The following is a 17556-nucleotide window of genomic DNA, read 5'->3' as shown; positions in this document are numbered from 1 at the left end:
AAAAACGGAATGCTTTGACCGGAGAACAAAATAATGGTGTCCGTGAGTTGGAAGCTGTGGGTGCCACCTGGCCATCTGGGGCTCCTGTGCCACCGGGTTAAGGGGCCATGGTGATGGCTGGGGAGATGGTCATCAAGAGCAAATGGGGTGCTGACCCACGATGTGAGTGGGTGAGGGGTCCCCGAGATCTTTCCTCATCCCGCCGCATCTGGTCATGGCGATTGGGGGGAAGGCCAGGCTCCAAGGGATGAAGGTCTTCATTTCTCAGCTCCCTCCAAAATCAAGAGTGGGGTCACCCCACCAAGAAAAGAACCCAGACCAGCTGGGAGAACATGGAATGGGTCGGGGGAGGTGAGCCGTGAGTACTGCGTCATCACGGGCTCGGGACGAGTGGTCGGGGAGCCATGGACACATTCCAGCAACATCCCTTCTTCCCTTCTTTTCTTTCCTTCTTTCCTCCCTCCCTTTCTTCCTTCCTTCTTTCCTCCCTTCTTCCCTCCCTCCCTTCTTTCCTTGTCATATACATTTTCACAGAATTTACCTAGATTTCCTTTTCTTTCCTCTCTTTCCACCATTGTTGTGCCTAGGACGTATTGCTGGTGCTTTCTTTAAAATTTATTTCCTAAGTTGTAGAATAATGAGACGACAAAAACAGAAGCAGAGGAGGAATGCAGCTGGACTGTCACCGAATGCAGGACCCATGAGACGCTGGGGTATCTTCCTTTGGGGACGAGGACTTCAGCTAGAAGGGTGCCCCTTGCTCTGTGTTAGATGGGGACATTCTCGGTTTTGGAAGTGCAAGTGTAGGAAGAAGCGTGTGTGTGATTGGAACCACGAGAGGTGGACTGTACTGGGTGTTTATCACTCTGTCCCCTTTTTGGCTGCCCATCACAGAATGGCTCTTCTTATTTTGGAGGCCCCCCCCTTTTGGTCTTGGTGGGGGCAGCCCTGCCCCCTCTATGGAGTTACAAGGGTCCCACTATCCCCTTCTCCTTCATCAGCTTGTTAGGCCTTGGCCTCGGCAGGGCCAAAAGAGGTGTTTGACTCAGGACTGTGGATTTTGAGCAAAGGAGGCAAACCCTCGGGGACAGTTAGAATTCATCAGAGGTGGTCTGGGTGTCCAGTGGGAGTGGCTGGGGCAGGCAGAATTTCTAAAATGCACCCCCCCTCCATGTTTGCCTTAATCCTTGGAACCTGTGCACACGGTGTCACTGGAGATGTGATACGATTTCCCCTTAAGATAGGGACGTCACCTGTGTGGGCTCAGGTTGCTGCATGCGCCTTTGAGAACAGAGTGTGTTCTCCAGCCTCTGCTCTCCAAGTAAGAGAGGGGAAACCAGAGAAATTCTCAGCATGAGAAGGACTCAGCACGTCATTGCAGCCTTGCAGATTGGGCCACGTGAGAGGGAAAGGGGTGGTCTCAGGAGCAGAGAATGGGCCCCTGCTGACAGCTGGCAAGGACCAGGGCCCGAGACGTGGATTCAGGTCACCCTGGGTCTGACATGCTGCCTCCCAGCAGGACCCTGTCAGGCCTGCAGTCTGGCTCTCCTGTTCTGACGCACTTCCCAGCCGGTTCCACCTGAGTGTGTGGACGACCCTTGACCCCGTCTGCTGACATGGAGCCCGCCTGTCTGGCCAGGCCTCCCCGTCCCCATCCCACTGCCCTGAGGAGGGCACAGCTCACATCTGCCTCATGAGGATCACATGGGGGCTGAGGCCGGGGCGTCTTCGCCTCTGTGGGTGGACAGGGGGTAGGACAGGTGGCTGAACCACAGTGTCAGTTGTCCTGGAGCAGCCGAGGGCCATCCGAGCATCCGCTTGGGCCCAGACGGTCATGCAGAGCACCTGCTTCGGACAGGTGATGAAGTGCAAGTTCCTCCTGGAAGCGTCTGAAGAAGCTGGGCTCCTGGGGCTGGCAGCCACGGGCTCTGAGAAGCAGATGGACTGAGGCTGTTCTAGAATGTGGAGGGGCCGGGTAGGATGCCTGGGCAGGGAGGGAACCCAGATGGCCAGGAGGCAAGACCAGGTGGGGAGAGTGGAGGAAACAGGAGGCAGGGACAGCTGTGAGCCTTGGGGGGAGGGGGGGGCAGGAGGGGCTGCTGGGCCGGAGTCCTCCATGCTTCCTGTGCATGGGGAGCCCTGGGGTTCCCCCAGATCAGAGGTTCGGGAGCCCCAGAAGCATCCATCTCTCGGTGTTGGCGGAGATGGCACTTGTGAGGTTAGGTCTTGGTGTGGGCGAGGGCCGAGCAGAGGGGCTCCCACGCTGGCCGTAGAGTGGAGGGCATGCGAGTCTGGCAACTTTGCAGCTGCCTCCTGCCTCAGTGTGGCCAGCCACCCCCAAAGCGCCTCTTCTGAAGTATCCCCCTGGGCCCTTGTCCAGGGCCCTCCCCCCGGGTCGGGGGGCAAGCGGGGCCTACCGTGGGCTTAGCGTGTATGTGCCCTTGCGGTCCAAGCTGCGGCCGGAGCGGATGGCGAAGCAGAGGAAGGAGCTGAGCAGCATTGCGTACACCTGGAGGGCGGCAGTAGCACTTGTACCCGTAGCTCCAGGGGGAGGGGCTCACGGCCTCCCCAGGAAGTTCCTCCCCAGGAACTGGGTTCCACAGATTCCCAGGGGTCTAGGGAAGGCAGAGGGGCAGGCACCACCACCACCCAGGCCATCTCCCTGGGGTCAGCCCTGGTGTTGCCAGAGCAGAGATCTGACCGAGGGCTGCCCAGTCCTGCCCTTCCAGCTGGGGTGGGGACAGGTGAGCAGAGGGACAAGGAGGTGGGGACGGGGCAGTGAGGAAGGGCGGGAGGGTACCATAGAGGCCAGGCCCACACTGGCCAGGGTTGAGGCGATGTGTCCATGTGTCCTCAGGAAGCTCCTGATGCCCTGCAGACAGTCCTGGGCAGAGGGTGGTAGCATGTCACCCACCCTGCCGGCTCCGCCCTGCCAGGCTTGGACCTGCAGTGCCCACTGAGGCCAAATGCTAGGGTGGTGGGAAGTCGGGGTGCAGCATACCCCAGAACGACCACCCAGAGTTCAGGGAAAGGCATGGCAAAGCAGCAGGATGGAGCCAGCAGCTGTGGGACCAAGGAGACGCTGCCCAGGGACGAGTGGGCACCTTCCTCTGGGCATCCCTGAGCTGCCTAGGTTGGGTTATGTGTGTGGCTCCCCAGCACCCGTCCACGGCCAGGCACAGCACCTGGCTAACAGGAAGGGCAGACCAACAGCCACGGGAGGGGCGTGGGGGGCCTGGGCTGTCCCTGGGTCCAGGGTCCATCCCATGCGCCCGTCCCTAGGGCTTTGCATCCACAGAGGCTCTTTCTCCAGGAAAAGGGGGTGACGACCCATCTCTGAACCACTCAGATGGGGCAACTGGTTTGGAGGAAGGATGTTGGCATTTTGGGGAAGATTGGGGGAGGTGTGGGGCTTGTGGGGTGAAGCTCTGAAGGCCAGGATGGGGAGGAAGGGGAGGCTGGCTTGGAGCCTGTCTGTCTGTCCATCTGTCCACAAGTTCACTTGACAGGGTTCACTTGACAGGGTCTGGACCCTCAGGCCTCCCTGCTGTGCATGGACCACTAGCCAGGCCGGAGTCCAGCCCTGCTCACACTTGGCTCACACTTGGCACTCAGCTTTGTTGTCCCAGCTAAGAAGCAGCCCCAGGAGCCCTGGGCACAGACCTGCAGTCTGGCCGGGGTGCCCTGCGGGGAAACGGACCCTCAGTGTGGTTCCACTTCCTCTTGGAAGGCAGCCCAGGGCAGACCACTACTGGGGACACCATCCCCGCCCGCCTAAGCCCAACCTCCCCTCGGGTGGCTCTGCAGACAGCCCAAGGCCTGTGCCCACCCTCCTGTGCAGGCCCCATGCCCCACCGAGGAGGCCTTTACAGTCAGCACCCAGAAGGTGCATGAAGGGAGCAGGCCCTCACCTCACCCCACTCTGCACATGGGGCCCTGAGGCCTGTCCCTGGTGGCATGAAGCCACCGCCCAGCTCGTAGCCCCTGGCCCAGCACACTGGGCCTCCCCTGCCCTTGCCTCCCCAGCTCGCAGCCGCCCCGGGGCCGATGGTGCTGTGCTGCCTGCATCCCTCCCTGGGCCCTGCGCCATTTGCGTCCTCCTGTTTGTTTCTTGGAGGGCGGCCAGAAGCCCAAGAGATAGGGGTGGGTTTGTTTCCTGGACAGCGGGGAAGGGGAGTTGGGGAGGTCAGTGGGGTGGGGGCAGTGGGAGGGAGGAGGTGCCAAGTCCCTCTCTGGGGCCTTAGGGAAAAGGGGGCTTCCTGCCTCTGGTCTCACTGTCACTGGAGCTCCTGGCGGCCAGACTGGCCCAGGCTGACCCGCCAGGCTCCACCTCCCTCTGTGGAATGCCCTTCCCGCTCCTTGGGAGCCCTTGGGACGCCTGCCTCCCCCACTTCCGCCTCCCTCCACGTCCCCCCCTTAGCCTGCATAGCTGACCCCTGCTTCGTGGGCCCTGGCCACTGATTACCTCTGTTTGTTTGTCTCTCACCCACCCCCTGTGCTTCTAGAGGCTCCCGAGGGCGGGGTCTCAGTGCCTGGCCCTGAGCCTGGCCTTGGGGAGCCTCCAGGCTGGAAGTGAAGGAGTGAATGGAGTCTGGGGCCTGTGTCGGGTTAGGGCAGGCTCACCCGCACAGCCACCCCTCCCTGCAGCCTGCCATCACAGGCAGCCTTCCTGGAGCCCCTGCGCCCTGGCCCCTCCCCCTCACCTGTCTCCTGGCCTGCTCTCCCAGACACAGGTCAGCCTCTGAGCTGCCCAGGAGGCTGGACGGGGTGCGCTTCCCACAGCACAGGAACTGCAAGAACAGAATTGGGGGGGGGGGGGAGGCTGTTCTCAGAACCTCAGGATGCCTGTTGGACGGATGGGGAAACTGGCTCTGAGGCTCCCTGTCTGCCTGCCTGCCTGCCCGCCTGGCGGTTGGCACACCTGCCAGGGCCAGGCCGGCCTTGCGGGCTGCGCCGATGCCTCACCGGGGCCCTGCTTAATGCTGTGCAGTGAGCACCCTGCAATTCTTAATCGTTTTTGGACAACAGGCATTTCATTTTGCTCTGTCATTTCATTTCCGCAAATTCGGTAGCCAGCCCTGTCCAGGGCAGAGGGAGAAGGACAGGAGCTGTTGGTGTCCTCCCCCCACCGGCCCCACCAGGGGCATCAGTGGCTTATTTCCTGGGAGCCCCTGCTCAGTGCCTGGCGTGGGCCGGCTGACTCTGGTGCCCACTTTCTGGCTCACAGGCCACATGGGGAGGCTGAGTGGCCCATAGCCGTCCGGCGACGGGGAGGCTGCCCCCAGCACGCTCACCGTGTCCTGGATGGCCAGCAACTCCTGCCACTGGGTGCCGGAAGGGTTCTTCACTGCCTGCTCATACACCAGGTCGTAGATGTCCAACACGGCGTCCTCCACCTGCACCAGGGGCATCTCCATGAAGCTCCGCCCCCTCCAAAGGCCCCTGCTGTGAGGGATGTCCAACGGCCCCTCCTCCTCCTTCCAGCAGGAGGAGCTCCCTGAGGGGAGAGCCCAGGCCCCTGGGTGGCGGGCCACAGTGGTTCCCCAGATTTTAATTGTACGGACCCTCCCCTCCATGAGAGCGGCTGTAAATGCCACTCCCGCTCCCCCGGGTTTCCCGCGGGATGAGCCAAGGACTCCAGCCCTGGTCCTGTGGAGTATGGAGGGCTGGCCGAGGGAAGTGTCCTCCTGCTTCTCTTCTCTGGAAAGGGGCGGGCAGTGGGGCAGGAAAGCTGACAGCCAGGCCTGGGTGGAGAAGGCCAGGAGACGGCTTGTGCCAGGAGCTCAGCATCCTAGTGGCACTATAGCTGTTTGCCCAGACCATCTGCTGGGCTCCAGGCAAGGCCTCTGGCCAGCGAAGCCGTGGGCACCCAGGGCCAGCTCCCGGCAGACAAGGCCCCTTGGGGCAGATGATGGGGAAGGAAGGTATGGAGCTACAGGGGCCTGGCTGGGCTCTGCCTTCAGTCAGCCCCTGTCACCCAGACCTCCTTGCCTCGGCCCATCTAATCACCCCCTCTGTGCCTTTGCTCATGCTGTCCCCAAACCAAAATGCCCACCCCTTGCCAAGTTATTCCTTCAAAGACAAACTGGAATGCCTCCTCCTCTAGGAAGCCTTCTGTGACTGCTCCAGGACACTGGTCTGCTGACACAGGCGAGGCCTCTGAGCTTTCTGCCCTCTGATGCCTCCTTTCCCACGTCAGAGGCCCTGAGCCCTTCCTTCCCACTCCCATGCCATGCTGACAGCTGGGACATGCTGATGGGTGCTCGGGTGCCCCAAAGGGCTGGGGTGAACAGAGGACCTACTCTTGCTCTGGCCACTAACACCTGCCATTCGGAAAGGAAGTGGAGCTGCCTGCCCCCAGCCTGGACGACCTGGGGGCAGGCAGCAGGCGGACAGTGGGGGCTGTTTTGACCAGCCTTTTCCAAAGCCCCCGGGCACCAATAGGAACCGGAGGGACTTCCATCCCAGACACCGCTCCTGGTGTTGACTATCCTGCCCTGTTCTGACATGCTCTGCTTGTCATCCCAAACTCAGCCAGCGGGGTCCTTCCCACCCACTGGGAGGCGGCAGCAACCTGGGTTGAGGGGGCGGGGGGCAGGCACCACATTGCAGGGCCTGGCCAGGGGCCCTGTCTCTGCCTGTTTCCTTGAGAGAAATGGAGGTGAAGAACGGCCAGGCCACTGTGTCCTTGTTTGAGGAGGTCCTGGTGATGCTGGGGGCCTGGCAGAGCCAGCCTGGGGTCAGAGGGGCAGGTGGCTGTGAACCCTCCTGGCTCCGTGCCGCCACCCCCAACTCCTCTGCTCCCCCCACTAGGGTCCTGGTACATCCAGGGCAAGCTGTCGTCATTGTAAGGCTGGCAGTAGGGATGACACTCGCTGCGGCTGAGCTGTGAGTCTCGGTCGCCATGACCCCAAAAGCGAGGGCCATGAAGCAGGTGCTGCCAAGCCACGCCCCCTCCCAAGGGCCCTGGGCCTGGTGGTAGGGGCCAGGCTTCCCTGTCCCCACAGCCCCAGTGTCTAAGTGGTGCCCCACCATCCAGCCCCCAACACCGGGTTCCGGGGGCACTGGCGGCATCAGAGGCCAGTGTCTCCATGAGAAAACGGGGGGTGTACCAGGTGGACTTGGAGGCTGCTGGGCCCTGACACCTGGGTGCTCCCTGCCAGGGTGCCTGGTTATTCAGAGCTCCAGGAGGGGCCCCCTCAGGTTGGGGGTTCCTGTACAGATTCTTGGGGAGTCCACGCCCTCTGTCCCTGGCCCTCGGCCTGGGCTTGGCGAATCTCTGGGCCGTGCCCCCACCACCACTGTCTGTTAAACCTGCCTGGGTGACTCCAGGGGTGGCTTGCAGGGGCTGCAGGTGGTCTGCAGACCAGCCCCAAGAAACCGAGGGCCAGCTCTGACGGTGGCCTGGTGGGACAATTGGGGAGGGGAGTGGCCTTAAGGCGGGGTGGGGGGCCCCAACCGCTGGGAGCTGTGAGGTCAGCAGCCCTTTAGCGGTTCTCTTCCCGCTGCTGTACTTAATCCTCACATGAATTATTAAGTGGAGCCAGGCAATTCATTTCCGACTGGCCCGTCTGGAGACAGGGGAGCTGTGGCAGTGGCTCTCAGGCTGTGGCGGTCGCGTAATTAATAGCCCTCTCACTCTGCATTCATCGCATGGCCACCGGGTCCCCACAGCGCTGGACCTTGCCAGCTTCGGGGCGCCTGCCAGAGCCTGAGGGAGAGAGTGTCCCAGAGAAGTGGCCGCTGGAAAACCCTGTGGGCGGTGGGGGCAGCAGGGCAGCACCCCCTCACCCCCCAGCCCTGCCAGGGTCTACAGCTTAGCTTCTGGGCCATAGGAAGACGTGGCTGGTCCCTGTCCTCAGGTTTCCCATCTGTAGCGCGGCCCAGGACAAACTGTCCTGACCCTGTGTTTTGGGATACCTTGGGGGGGGCGGTCCCTCAAGGGAGGCATGGGGGGATGGGGTGGACAGCTGGGTTCCAGGCTCTAGACCCCCTGGAACAGATAGCTTCTCTGCTCACTGGGCCCCTGCAGGACCTTGTGGAACAGAGGAGCAGGATGGGATCTGTGAGGCCGGCTTGGCCCTGAGTCCAAGGTGCTTGTTGCGTCCCTGGGCCCGGGGGCACAGGACCAAAGGCTCGGCTGCCCCTACTGCTCAGTGCCGGGGCCCGAGCACCAAACACTGCCTTGGGCAAGCCTCCACAGTCCCACGAGATGGAGGGCTGACCTGGGCGCGGGGGGCCTGTGGGTCCCACTAAGCCCTCTGCATGCACTGGTTGGTCCCGCCGTGCGGCAGGTCTCCACACTCCTCTTACAGACAAGCAAACAGGCCCAGGAAGGTGAACTGAGCAGCAAGGGTGCTGGGTCAGGAGGCTGACCCCAGACTTCGAAGCCAGGGCTCCTTCACTCAGGCCACCTTACGCCCACATGGGCCTGGATGTGAACATGACCGCCCCGGAAGGCAGATGGTGTTCACCAGACCAGGGACTGGGGTTAGGCAGGGCCCAAGAAGTGACCCCTGAGGGCCAGTCAGAGTATGGACGAGGCCAAGATGATTTTTGTGGGGGACGGTGGCAAGCGTTGGACAGAGAGGAGGCCCAGCTGGGAGCCGTCAGCTTTCACGCCCTCCATTCCTGGAGCGGGGGCCCCTGCTGGACTGTGGGCCTGTGGCCCCTGTGCGGCCCACCCCCTGCAGCACCTCAAATCCTGGGCTCGGAGCTGTAAACACACAGTGTCAGAGAAGAAAGGATGGATGGGCTGCGGCAGGCTGTCCCAGGAGAGCTGGATGGGGCCCCAGGGCACCCTGGCTGCTGTCTTGACGGACCACCCACGCTGTGACCCAGACAGCTTTTGGGGGTGGGGTAGGGAGGGGGTTGGGAAACATGACGCTGAAACGCTGGCCCAGGCAAGGCTGCTGGCCAGCCCCACTGAGAGCTGGGCTGTCTTTTGGGGGCTTTGAGCCCCTCCAAGACCCAGAGAAAATGTCTGTTTTCTAAGCTGGTCACAGGTGGGTGACCCTGAATGATACCAGGGTGGCAGGCAGTTTGGGGCCACCCTTGAGCAGGGAAGGTAAAAGACGTATCGACTCGGGGCAGAGAGCCCTGGCTGGTGGGCCAGGCCCCTCCTGCCCCAGCTCTGCCAGGGGGACCTCGTGCCCCCTCCCCAGCTTGGGTTCCTCCATCGGTAGACCAAGGGGATGACCACCACACTCGAAGGCCGGGCGACTCAGCCGCATCAACTCCAAGGAGCACTTGAGGGAGAAACTAGGCCCATTTCTGAGGTAATTAGAGCAAGGACCAGAGAGGGTGATCACACACCTAACAGCACACAGCACGAACTCAGCCCCAGAACCAACCAGGTCTCCTGCCCCAACTGCTCTCTGCGAACCTCTCCATTCTAGGGGGCGCCAGTGCCAGATACCCTAATATGGGCGTGGGGGGGGGGAGCCATGGGACTCCTGATACAAGGGGGGGAGAGTAATCGCGTGGGGGGGGGGGAGTAATCGCGTGTGACCTGCTGTTTGCATGGGGTTTTGCCTAGAAACAAAGTCCACTCTAGTTGTACTGGCCTCGGTGTCACAGGCGGGTCCTCACTGGGGAAACTGTAGCCCAGGGGGAGAAGGGACAGCTCAGGGTCACAGGATGTCAGGGTGGAAGGGCCTGCGCATCTGGGCTTTCCTGTCTCTCTCTGAGGCCCCACCCCTGGCCCCTCGGCTCCTCAGGCTGCCCAGGGGTCTTGCCCGGGGCTGGGTTCCCATAGGTGAAGCTTGGCCCTTCTTGCAACCAGCCTCCTCTCAGCCAGGGAGCCGTACAGTTGCAAGGCCAGTGGTGTTGAGCTTCCCACTGTGGCCAGGAGTTGGCCAATGCCTCGGCTGAGTCCTTGAAGCAGACATGCTCCCCTCTGGGGTAAGACGCCCCTTTGGGAACAGCTTGCATCCTGGAGATGCCTCCATGGCTGCCCCCACCAGCCCCGGGGAGAAGCCTGACCTACCACCTGTGCTTTCTGGGGGCTGTGCCCTATGTGATCGCGTTTCCCAGAGCCGGGACCTCCCTCCCTCCTTAGAATTGGGACAGGAGCCTTCTCACAGCCTGAGCCTCCTGGAACGCCCTGCCGAGAGCAAGTGCCCAGAGGACACTGGCTGGATGGACGGACTGACGACGAAGGAACGAATGGACCCCTCCTGTGGAAACCCACCCCACCATTACTGTGGGTACCATCACCCCAGTCCCACCAACATGAATGTCCCTGGGACAGAGCCCACATTGGAAAGAGAACCAGTAGGATTCCCCACCATACACACACAAACACACACAAACACACACACACACACACACACGCGCGCCAGTCCCCTGGCAGCCCCGTTTCCAGGTAGGTCGGGGTCCGGTGGGTGAGGCCTGGCCATGCTGCCCACTCTGTCCACCCCCACATATAAGGCCTCTCCGCCTACCTGGTGGGGCCCCCATCAGGAGTACAGACTCCTTAGTGCATCTTCCGGAACAGTGACACCCCTGCCTCTAACCAACCCCTCAGCTGGCAGGGCCTGCCCTCCCCCCGCTCCTTGTCCCCCTCCCCCGACGCCCAGGAGGGGCAGGCCTGAGGGGTCCTCGTGGGAGGTCTGAGGCCTGTCCCTGTCCCACCTCCTTCCCCAGAGATCTGTTGCCCCCCCTCCGAGGAGAGTACCAGCCCTCTGGTGGGGACCCCGCCTGGGGGCAGAGACTGTCCCCACAGTGGTCCCCTCCTCTGCTCCGCACACCCGTCCCACTGCTCCCCTTTCGACTTCCGCATCACCTCCTGGGACCCCCCCTGGCTGATGGGCAGGGCGGGCTCTCACCTGGGCAGGGTTGTGGAACCTCCAGAAGGCCATCTGCGTCAGGACACAGAACACCAACGCAAAGCAGAGGAAGCCCTGGGCAGAGGAGGGCCCCGTCACTCCACGGGACGCATGTGGCCTGGTTGGTGGGCTCCCTCGGCGCTGGGGCCGTGTAGGCTGCTGCCCCAGCGGGGCTCGCTGAGGAGCCCACCTGAGCCCAGCTCCCATTGCCTGAGGCGGAGACAGGGCGCAGTGCGGAGAACTTGGGCAGTGGGCACACTGGTTCCCATCCTTTCTTCTGGACTTTTTCGGGAATCCGTCTGCCACTGCGGATTTTGGCCCCTGAGGGTCCGTCAATGGCAGTGCCACCCCCCACCCCACCCCAGGGAGGGAAGCAGTCCATAGCATGATAGAGGCCCCTGCCCACTGTGGCTGCTTTCAGGAGGGGCACTAACCTGGGAAGGGCCAGGCAGAGCCCTCTCTGGGCCTGAGATTGGGGTTTGGGAGCAGAACTTCCCTATTAGGTGGTCCGGGGCCCCGGCTGCCCTTCTCCAGGGCAGGCCTCACGCAGGCTCCCAGCAGGGACGGCTGGCTTGGTTTTGTTTCTGAGACATACCTTCAGGTCAAACCCCATCTGCTATAGCTGGAATCCTCCGGGGCTGCAGCCCTCAGCCCCCGGAGCCCAGGCTCTGTCCCTGTGACCCAGTGACCCCGGTCCCCTCACTCAGACCCTCCCAGCCCCAGCATCCCCACCGTGCCCTTCTTTCTCTCTGGGAGGGTTCTGAACTGGAGAGGTCCCCCTTGCAGTGGACCAAATGCACATGTGCCCCATGGCCCTTTGCGGGCATTTCAGAGGTCTCTGCAGACTCAGAACCTGCGTGTGTGCTGCCCTGGTTCTAGCCGGTCAATCCGGCCAAGAGCCACACAACCCAGGTGTCCGAAGGCCTGACACACTGTTTGCACCACCGCCTCCACCCTGCTGGCCTGGTGAGGGCACTGCTGCCCCAGGTGAGTGTGGCTGGCTGGGCCAACATGTCATTCCCCCTTCCGGACTGTCCACACGCAGCCTGGGCAGGCGGTGGCTGGGCTCTCCCATCTGGGCCTCACTCAGGGTGACACCCAGGAAAGTTGACGACCAATGTGATAAAGAGATGCCTACAGACACCGACAGACACACAGACACTGGCCAGACTGGGCAGGGAGGAAGAAATAGTCCATGTTCAGGGTGGGGCCCTGGGAAAGAATGGGCCACCCCACCCACCCCCAAACTCCAGTGCTGGTCGGGGGTCCCCGCTCTGCTCTGATGCAGGCAGCCCTCCAGCTTTCCCGTGTCCCTCCCGCCTGCTGGGGAGTCTGCAACCCTCAGTTTCAGGATGGCCTTAAAGGAGCCACCTCCTCGCTCTCCCTCTCCCTCCTCCCTCTCCTTCCTCCTTTCTCTCTCCTCCTCCCTCTCCCTCCTCCTCCTCTCTCTCTCTCTCCCTCCTCCTCCCTCTTCCTCCTTCCCTCTCCCTCCTCCTCCTCCTTTCTCTCCCTCTTCTCCCGCCTCTTCCTCTCTGGCTGGCTGAGGGCCACATTCCCCATCTGGAAGCCATCGCTCACGGCTGCCCCCAGGCTGGGGGCCCTGAGCCAGCTCTGGGGCCAGCACTTTCCAGAAACCATTTCATCTCTCAGAAGGGGGCAGCAGCCTGTCTCTCACCCGCGAGCTCTCCCGCCACCCTGCACATGGGTCGTGGGCCAGGGATGGGCTGTCAGCCCCAAGACCTCTGCAGTGCTCAGGCTGCTGGCTGTGGCCAGGCCCAACCTGGGCCATTTTCTTCCTCCTCGTTCTAAATAAAACTGCATTGATAAGTCGAAATGGCTTCCTTCGGCCATGGTTGCCAGCTCTGCACTCTCAGTCCAGCAAGCGCGTTCATTTCCTGTGCTAGAGGCCGGTTTGGGGAGAGGCTGGAGGAGGTGGGGGCAGGAAGGGGGAGCAGCCAGGCCTCATCACGTTGGGAAAGATCTCCCCGCTCCCCAGCCCTTCCTTCATGTGTGCTCACACGTGCAGACACACATGTGGACACACCAGCTACAACACGCACACACATGCACGCAGCTCAGTGAGCAGGTATCTGAGAGCCAGGCCTCCCAGCCCCTGTAGGGGACCGAGGGCAGAGACCAGGGTGTAGCTGGCGGTTCTCCCAGCCTGACCCCGTAACAGCCCTCCTGACCTCCCAGGTGCTCCCTGAGCCCCTGGCCACCGGTCAGGGTATAGAGCTGGGCGGGGCCCGGGGTGCCGGGTGGGGGCCGGGGACAGCCCTGGTGCCTGAGAGACCAGGCCAGGGACTTTGGGAACAGGCACCACAGGCAGAGGCCCCCTCAGGCATTTGCAGCCCTAAGCCAGCACCATGGCGCCCCCTGGTGTCCAACGCTGCAGCGTCGCTGCCAGCCTCTCACTGGGACCTGGGCCTGGCGGTGCCTGCAGCCTGTCCTCAAGTGCGCCCTTTTGGCAGGCCACACGACTTAGGGCTCCCCTTTGAGGGGACAGTTCAGGGCCTGGTCAGCTCTCCTTGGGGGTTCCCTCCCTCCCCCACCTGGACCCGTGGGCTCTTGGCCTCAGCCAGACCACAAAGGCCGGTGTCCTAACGGCCAACCATGCCTGCCCCGCCCTGCCTGTGGGGTCCTGGCTAGAACCGCCTGAGCTCACTCTGCTCCCTGAGCCTGGGGCTGCAGCTCCAAGAGGTGACTCTGTCCCTGCCCATGGAGCTTTAACAACCAGGAGTCACTCAATAAACATTCGCTGACAAGCTGGGCCAAGAACCCTGCCGATCCTGGGGACCAAGAAGGTTGCCCTCAGGGGGCTCACAAGCCACCAGGGGAAGCACAGCCCCAGCACAAGCTTCCAGGGGTCTCAAGCCACTCACAGGGCAGGGGTGGGGTCTGCAGGAGCAGAGGGCTGGAGGCGGGAAGGCTGGGCCTCCTGGCTGCAATGGAGGGAGAGCGGCTGGATTACATAGGTCCAAGCACTGTAGGAAGCTCGAGATGACAGGGGTGGGGACAAAGTGTCAGGTGGTGGCTGGGAGTGCAGGTGAGAACACAGGAGCTGCTGGCTTCAGGTCAGGTGAGAGAGGAGGGGCTTGAGCCCAGTGGGGAAGGTGGGATGGCAGGTGGAGTGGCAGGACAGGCCGGTGGGGACTGAGGTCGGCCCACATGGAGGAGCAGGTATGGAGACAAGAGGCCACTGCTGTGGGGTGAGATACAGGGGCCTGTGGGACCTTGGGGGCCAGGGGGACCCCTTTAGTAGCTGCAAAGGAAGGTGTGGCGCTCAGGAAGAGCCTGGGTTGCAGGCCACCTGGGGCAGTGCACGGACCCAGAGCTACAGGTGAAGTTTGGCCTGCAGAAGGTCGTTTCCCTGCCTGCCACGGTCTCTTTATAACAGGAAATGAAATCCACCCAAAACCCCATTCCCGGGGTCCCCAGTGTGACAGAGCCAGACCCTCCCTGGGCCTTTGGGAATGGCTCAGGCCTGGGAGGCCAGACTCTGCTTTTCACGCCCTCCCCGGACGATGGGGTGAAGTAGAGCCCAGGTGAAGGGGTCCCAGCTGGCTTGGGGGAGGGGTCCTGGCTGGTGTAGGTAGGGGGATCCTGGCTGGCCCACGTCCCTCTGGCCACTGTTTCTGTCAGGACACTGTAGGGGGCAACAGGCTCCCTGGGCTTACAGCTCTGCCAACTCTTGATGCCATCTGGGGGTTGGGGAGCCAAGGGCACGGAGGACTCACCCCTGCCATGAGGCACCCGGCCTCTCTCACCGTGGCTATGGCACTCAGCACAGCCCCCAGGGTCAGGAGCCCGGCCAGGCCGATCCCTGCGTAGAAGACTAGGTGGGGAGAGAGAGGAGGAAGGTTAGGGGTGTCCAGGAGGGGGGTCCCCAGTGCACAGAGCCTGGGTCTGAAGCCCACCTGAAGTGGGGGGGTGTCCTAGACTTCTGGGAGCTCTGAATAGACCATACCTCCCCACCAGGTAGAGATGTGGTCTCTCCCCACAGCCAACGCTCAGCGGAACCCAGCAGAACCCAGCCTGCCCACTGCTTCCGGTCCTCCAGCCCAGCCCTCCTGCTGGGACTATCTTTGAAGCCACCACCCCCCTTGCCCTAGTGACAGGTGGCTGAGTAGGGCCAATAATCTTATCACTCCAGACCCAGGCTTCCTACTCTAGAGAGGCTGGGGTTCAGGGAAGCTTCAAAAGTGGGGATGAGGGAGCACAAGGCCTGGGCTGGGTCTGCCACGGGACCCAGAGGGCCTCAGTTTCCCCCACATTCACCCTCCTTGGCCTGCTGTGCTCTCGCCTGAGGCCAAGTCCCTGGAGAGACAGCGTCCCTTCGAGCGGCTCAAGGCCACACCCTGGGCTAAGCCCCTCTCTGACAGCACACCCTCCAGGACAGAGGCCAGGGTCCAGATGTCCCCGATCCAACAAGCCATGCTGTCCCCAAGGCTCCCAGGCAGGGGCACCAGCTGCCACCGGAGCCCAGGCTCTGTCCATTGGAGCTCTTGCCTGCTCCAGCCCAGGGCTCCTCCCCGGCCACCTTCGCACCCGAAATCCCCTCCCTGACAGCGGCTATCTGGGGCCTCACTTACGCCAGCGGTGCATGGCCTCGTAGGGGGTGTCCTCTGGGGACGCGTGGCCGATGACAGCAAAATGGGCCCCGAAGTAGGTGAGAGCTGCCATGCTGGCCACAAAGAGGCCCAGCAGCTGGGGTGGGGCAGAGCCAGAGGGTGGGGCAGGGCCAACACACAGGGTCTCCCCACCAGCCTCCCTCCAGCTTCCTGCTCTCCCAAGAGACAGGCTCAGCTTCAGGACTGCCGGGTGTTTCCTGGGGGTCTCAGGGAGGCCTGTGCCCCAGACACCCCCAACACACCCTCACACAGACCCCGATCCCCCCCTATACACACACACACACACAATTGTGCAGTTTCTCCAAGGACCCAGGAGCTCGGATCTCTCTGTCTGCTGAGTGGGGAGTGGGCCCACCCCAGCCCCCAGCAGCCTCCTCCCACACCCCGGGAGCACACCCTCGAACCCTCCAGTGTAGGGAGACAGCCCCCACCCCTGGGCATCACCCTCTCCTACCCCAGTTCACCAGCCACCCTCAGACCTCCTTCAGGCCTCGTGCTGCCCGCTGGGAGGATGGACACTGCCCACAGGGGTGTCCTGCCCAAATGGTCACTGCACCACCAAGGACCCCTTTGCATGTCCACGGGGGCAGGATGGGGACAGCAGGGCTCGTGTGTGTGGGTGTGGGGGGAACCACTGCGTTGGAGGTCCAGTAATATGGCCACCACACCATTACCCCCGCCACCCCCTGCCACCCTCCGCCACCCCCTGCCACCCCCCCACCCCACCTGCCTGTTTTACCAACACAAAGACACTGGTGACCAGCATCTGGCATTTAGCCACGCTGACTCGATTCCAAGGGCCCATGGTCCTCTCCTCTCCTCTCCTCTCCTCTCCTCTCCTCTCCCCTACCCTCCCCTCTGCTCCCCTACCCTCCCCTTCTCTCTTCTCCCCTCCCTTTCTATTACAGTGGTTCCCAGTTGGGGGGGTTGGCCTCAGACCACAGCTGCCCGCCCCGGAGGTAGGCTGTCTGTTAACACACCCGGAGAAGAGAGCTGACCCCACCCCTCCCGGAAGAAGGGCAGGCAGGAAGGGGAGGGGCAGAGAGGCCAGCTCCCGCCACCTGCTGCTGCCCCAGCCCTGGACCTTTGCAGATAGCTGAGGCCAGTCCTGGGGTGGCTGCAGACATCCTGGGCTGAGGTAGGTGAGTAGGACAGTGCTAAGCGGGCCACTGGGGCCAACGTGGGCTGGAGGGGACATGTAGGGAAACCACCCATCTGGGTCTGGTCCTGACGAGTTAGAACTTGGGGGCCACTGCTGACACAGTGGGGCTGCCTGTGCCTGGCTCACCTCTTGTGTTGGAGTTACTCCCTTTGTACATCTGGCAATGTGGGGATCTCCTAGACCCGCCCTGGGCCTGGAGCAGCAGGAGGGGATCCTGATGCTGTGAGCCTGTGTTGGTGTCACTCCTGGAGGAACCCAGGTGTGACCAAAGGGGCAGCAAGAGCTAACGTGTCGGGTGAGGGGGTGGGTCAGTGTGTGGGCTGTGGGGACTGGGCAGCCCGACCCTCTCTTCCGGACATGAGCCCCTTGCACCGTGCCCACTTCATGTCTCCCATGTCAGTGAAAAAAGCAGCGCCTGGCAGCCTCCTGGGGACGCAGCGAGGTGACGCTGTGTGTTACCAGCAACCTGGGTGCCTCCACGCTGACTTTGGAGAAGAACCTTTGGAATGGGAGCCAGGCCTGGGTTCTTGACCTCTCCCTGCTGAGCAACTACTGTGCGCCGGGCACATTGCACAGATGACCTCGCTGTGTCCTCCCAAAGTGGCACCAAATCCCTCCGTGGGCAGTAACAGAGCTCCCCTGGTGACCGGCCACGTGGCGACTGACCAGGCCTCTGATCACGGCCCCCTTGCCCTGTGCCCAGTGGCTGGGGCACAAGCCTTGCATATTTCAGGTACCATCTCATTTGTCCCGTGAGCCCCCACCCCCTTGGCTGAGCCACACTCCCCCTCTCCAACACCCTCTCCTCTGCAAGAGGAACTGGTATCTGAAGAAGTCGCTGACCTCGCCCCGCCCTTGGCCACTCACCATCTGTGGGCACCTGGCGTAGCCCCCAACTCCCAAGGGCAGCCTGTGGTAGCCAGGAGGGACCCTA

At 62.6% G+C, this 17556-nt stretch overlaps 1 protein-coding gene across 4 annotated transcripts; it reads right to left on the bottom strand.

The window, feature by feature from the left end:
• Nucleotides 1-600: 600 nt before the first annotated feature.
• Nucleotides 601-16300, bottom strand: TSPAN32 (tetraspanin 32). 4 transcript variants are annotated; one of them, XM_033121930.1, is made up of 9 exons: nucleotides 16200-16300; nucleotides 15422-15536; nucleotides 14567-14664; nucleotides 10830-10904; nucleotides 5295-5396; nucleotides 4704-4790; nucleotides 2801-2884; nucleotides 2418-2509; nucleotides 601-1984 (listed from the first exon to the last, which is right to left on the bottom strand). In XM_033121930.1, the coding sequence occupies exons 1-9, from the start codon at nucleotides 16263-16265 to the stop codon at nucleotides 1681-1683; spliced, it is 1023 nt and encodes a 340-aa protein (XP_032977821.1). In that variant the 5' UTR covers nucleotides 16266-16300; the 3' UTR covers nucleotides 601-1680. The 4 variants fall into 4 exon arrangements, with proteins under 4 accessions (XP_032977821.1, XP_032977824.1, XP_032977822.1 ...); XM_033121933.1 differs by having other exon boundaries at nucleotides 601-1928; XM_033121931.1 differs by having other exon boundaries at nucleotides 14597-14664.
• Nucleotides 16301-17556: the final 1256 nt, after the last annotated feature.

Source organism: Rhinolophus ferrumequinum, chromosome 11 (assembly GCF_004115265.2).
Source record: "Rhinolophus ferrumequinum isolate MPI-CBG mRhiFer1 chromosome 11, mRhiFer1_v1.p, whole genome shotgun sequence".
NCBI classification, from domain to species: domain Eukaryota; kingdom Metazoa; phylum Chordata; class Mammalia; order Chiroptera; family Rhinolophidae; genus Rhinolophus; species Rhinolophus ferrumequinum.
The sequence above is the reverse complement of the archived record's forward strand: the minus strand, read 5'-3'. Positions and strand labels throughout refer to the sequence as shown.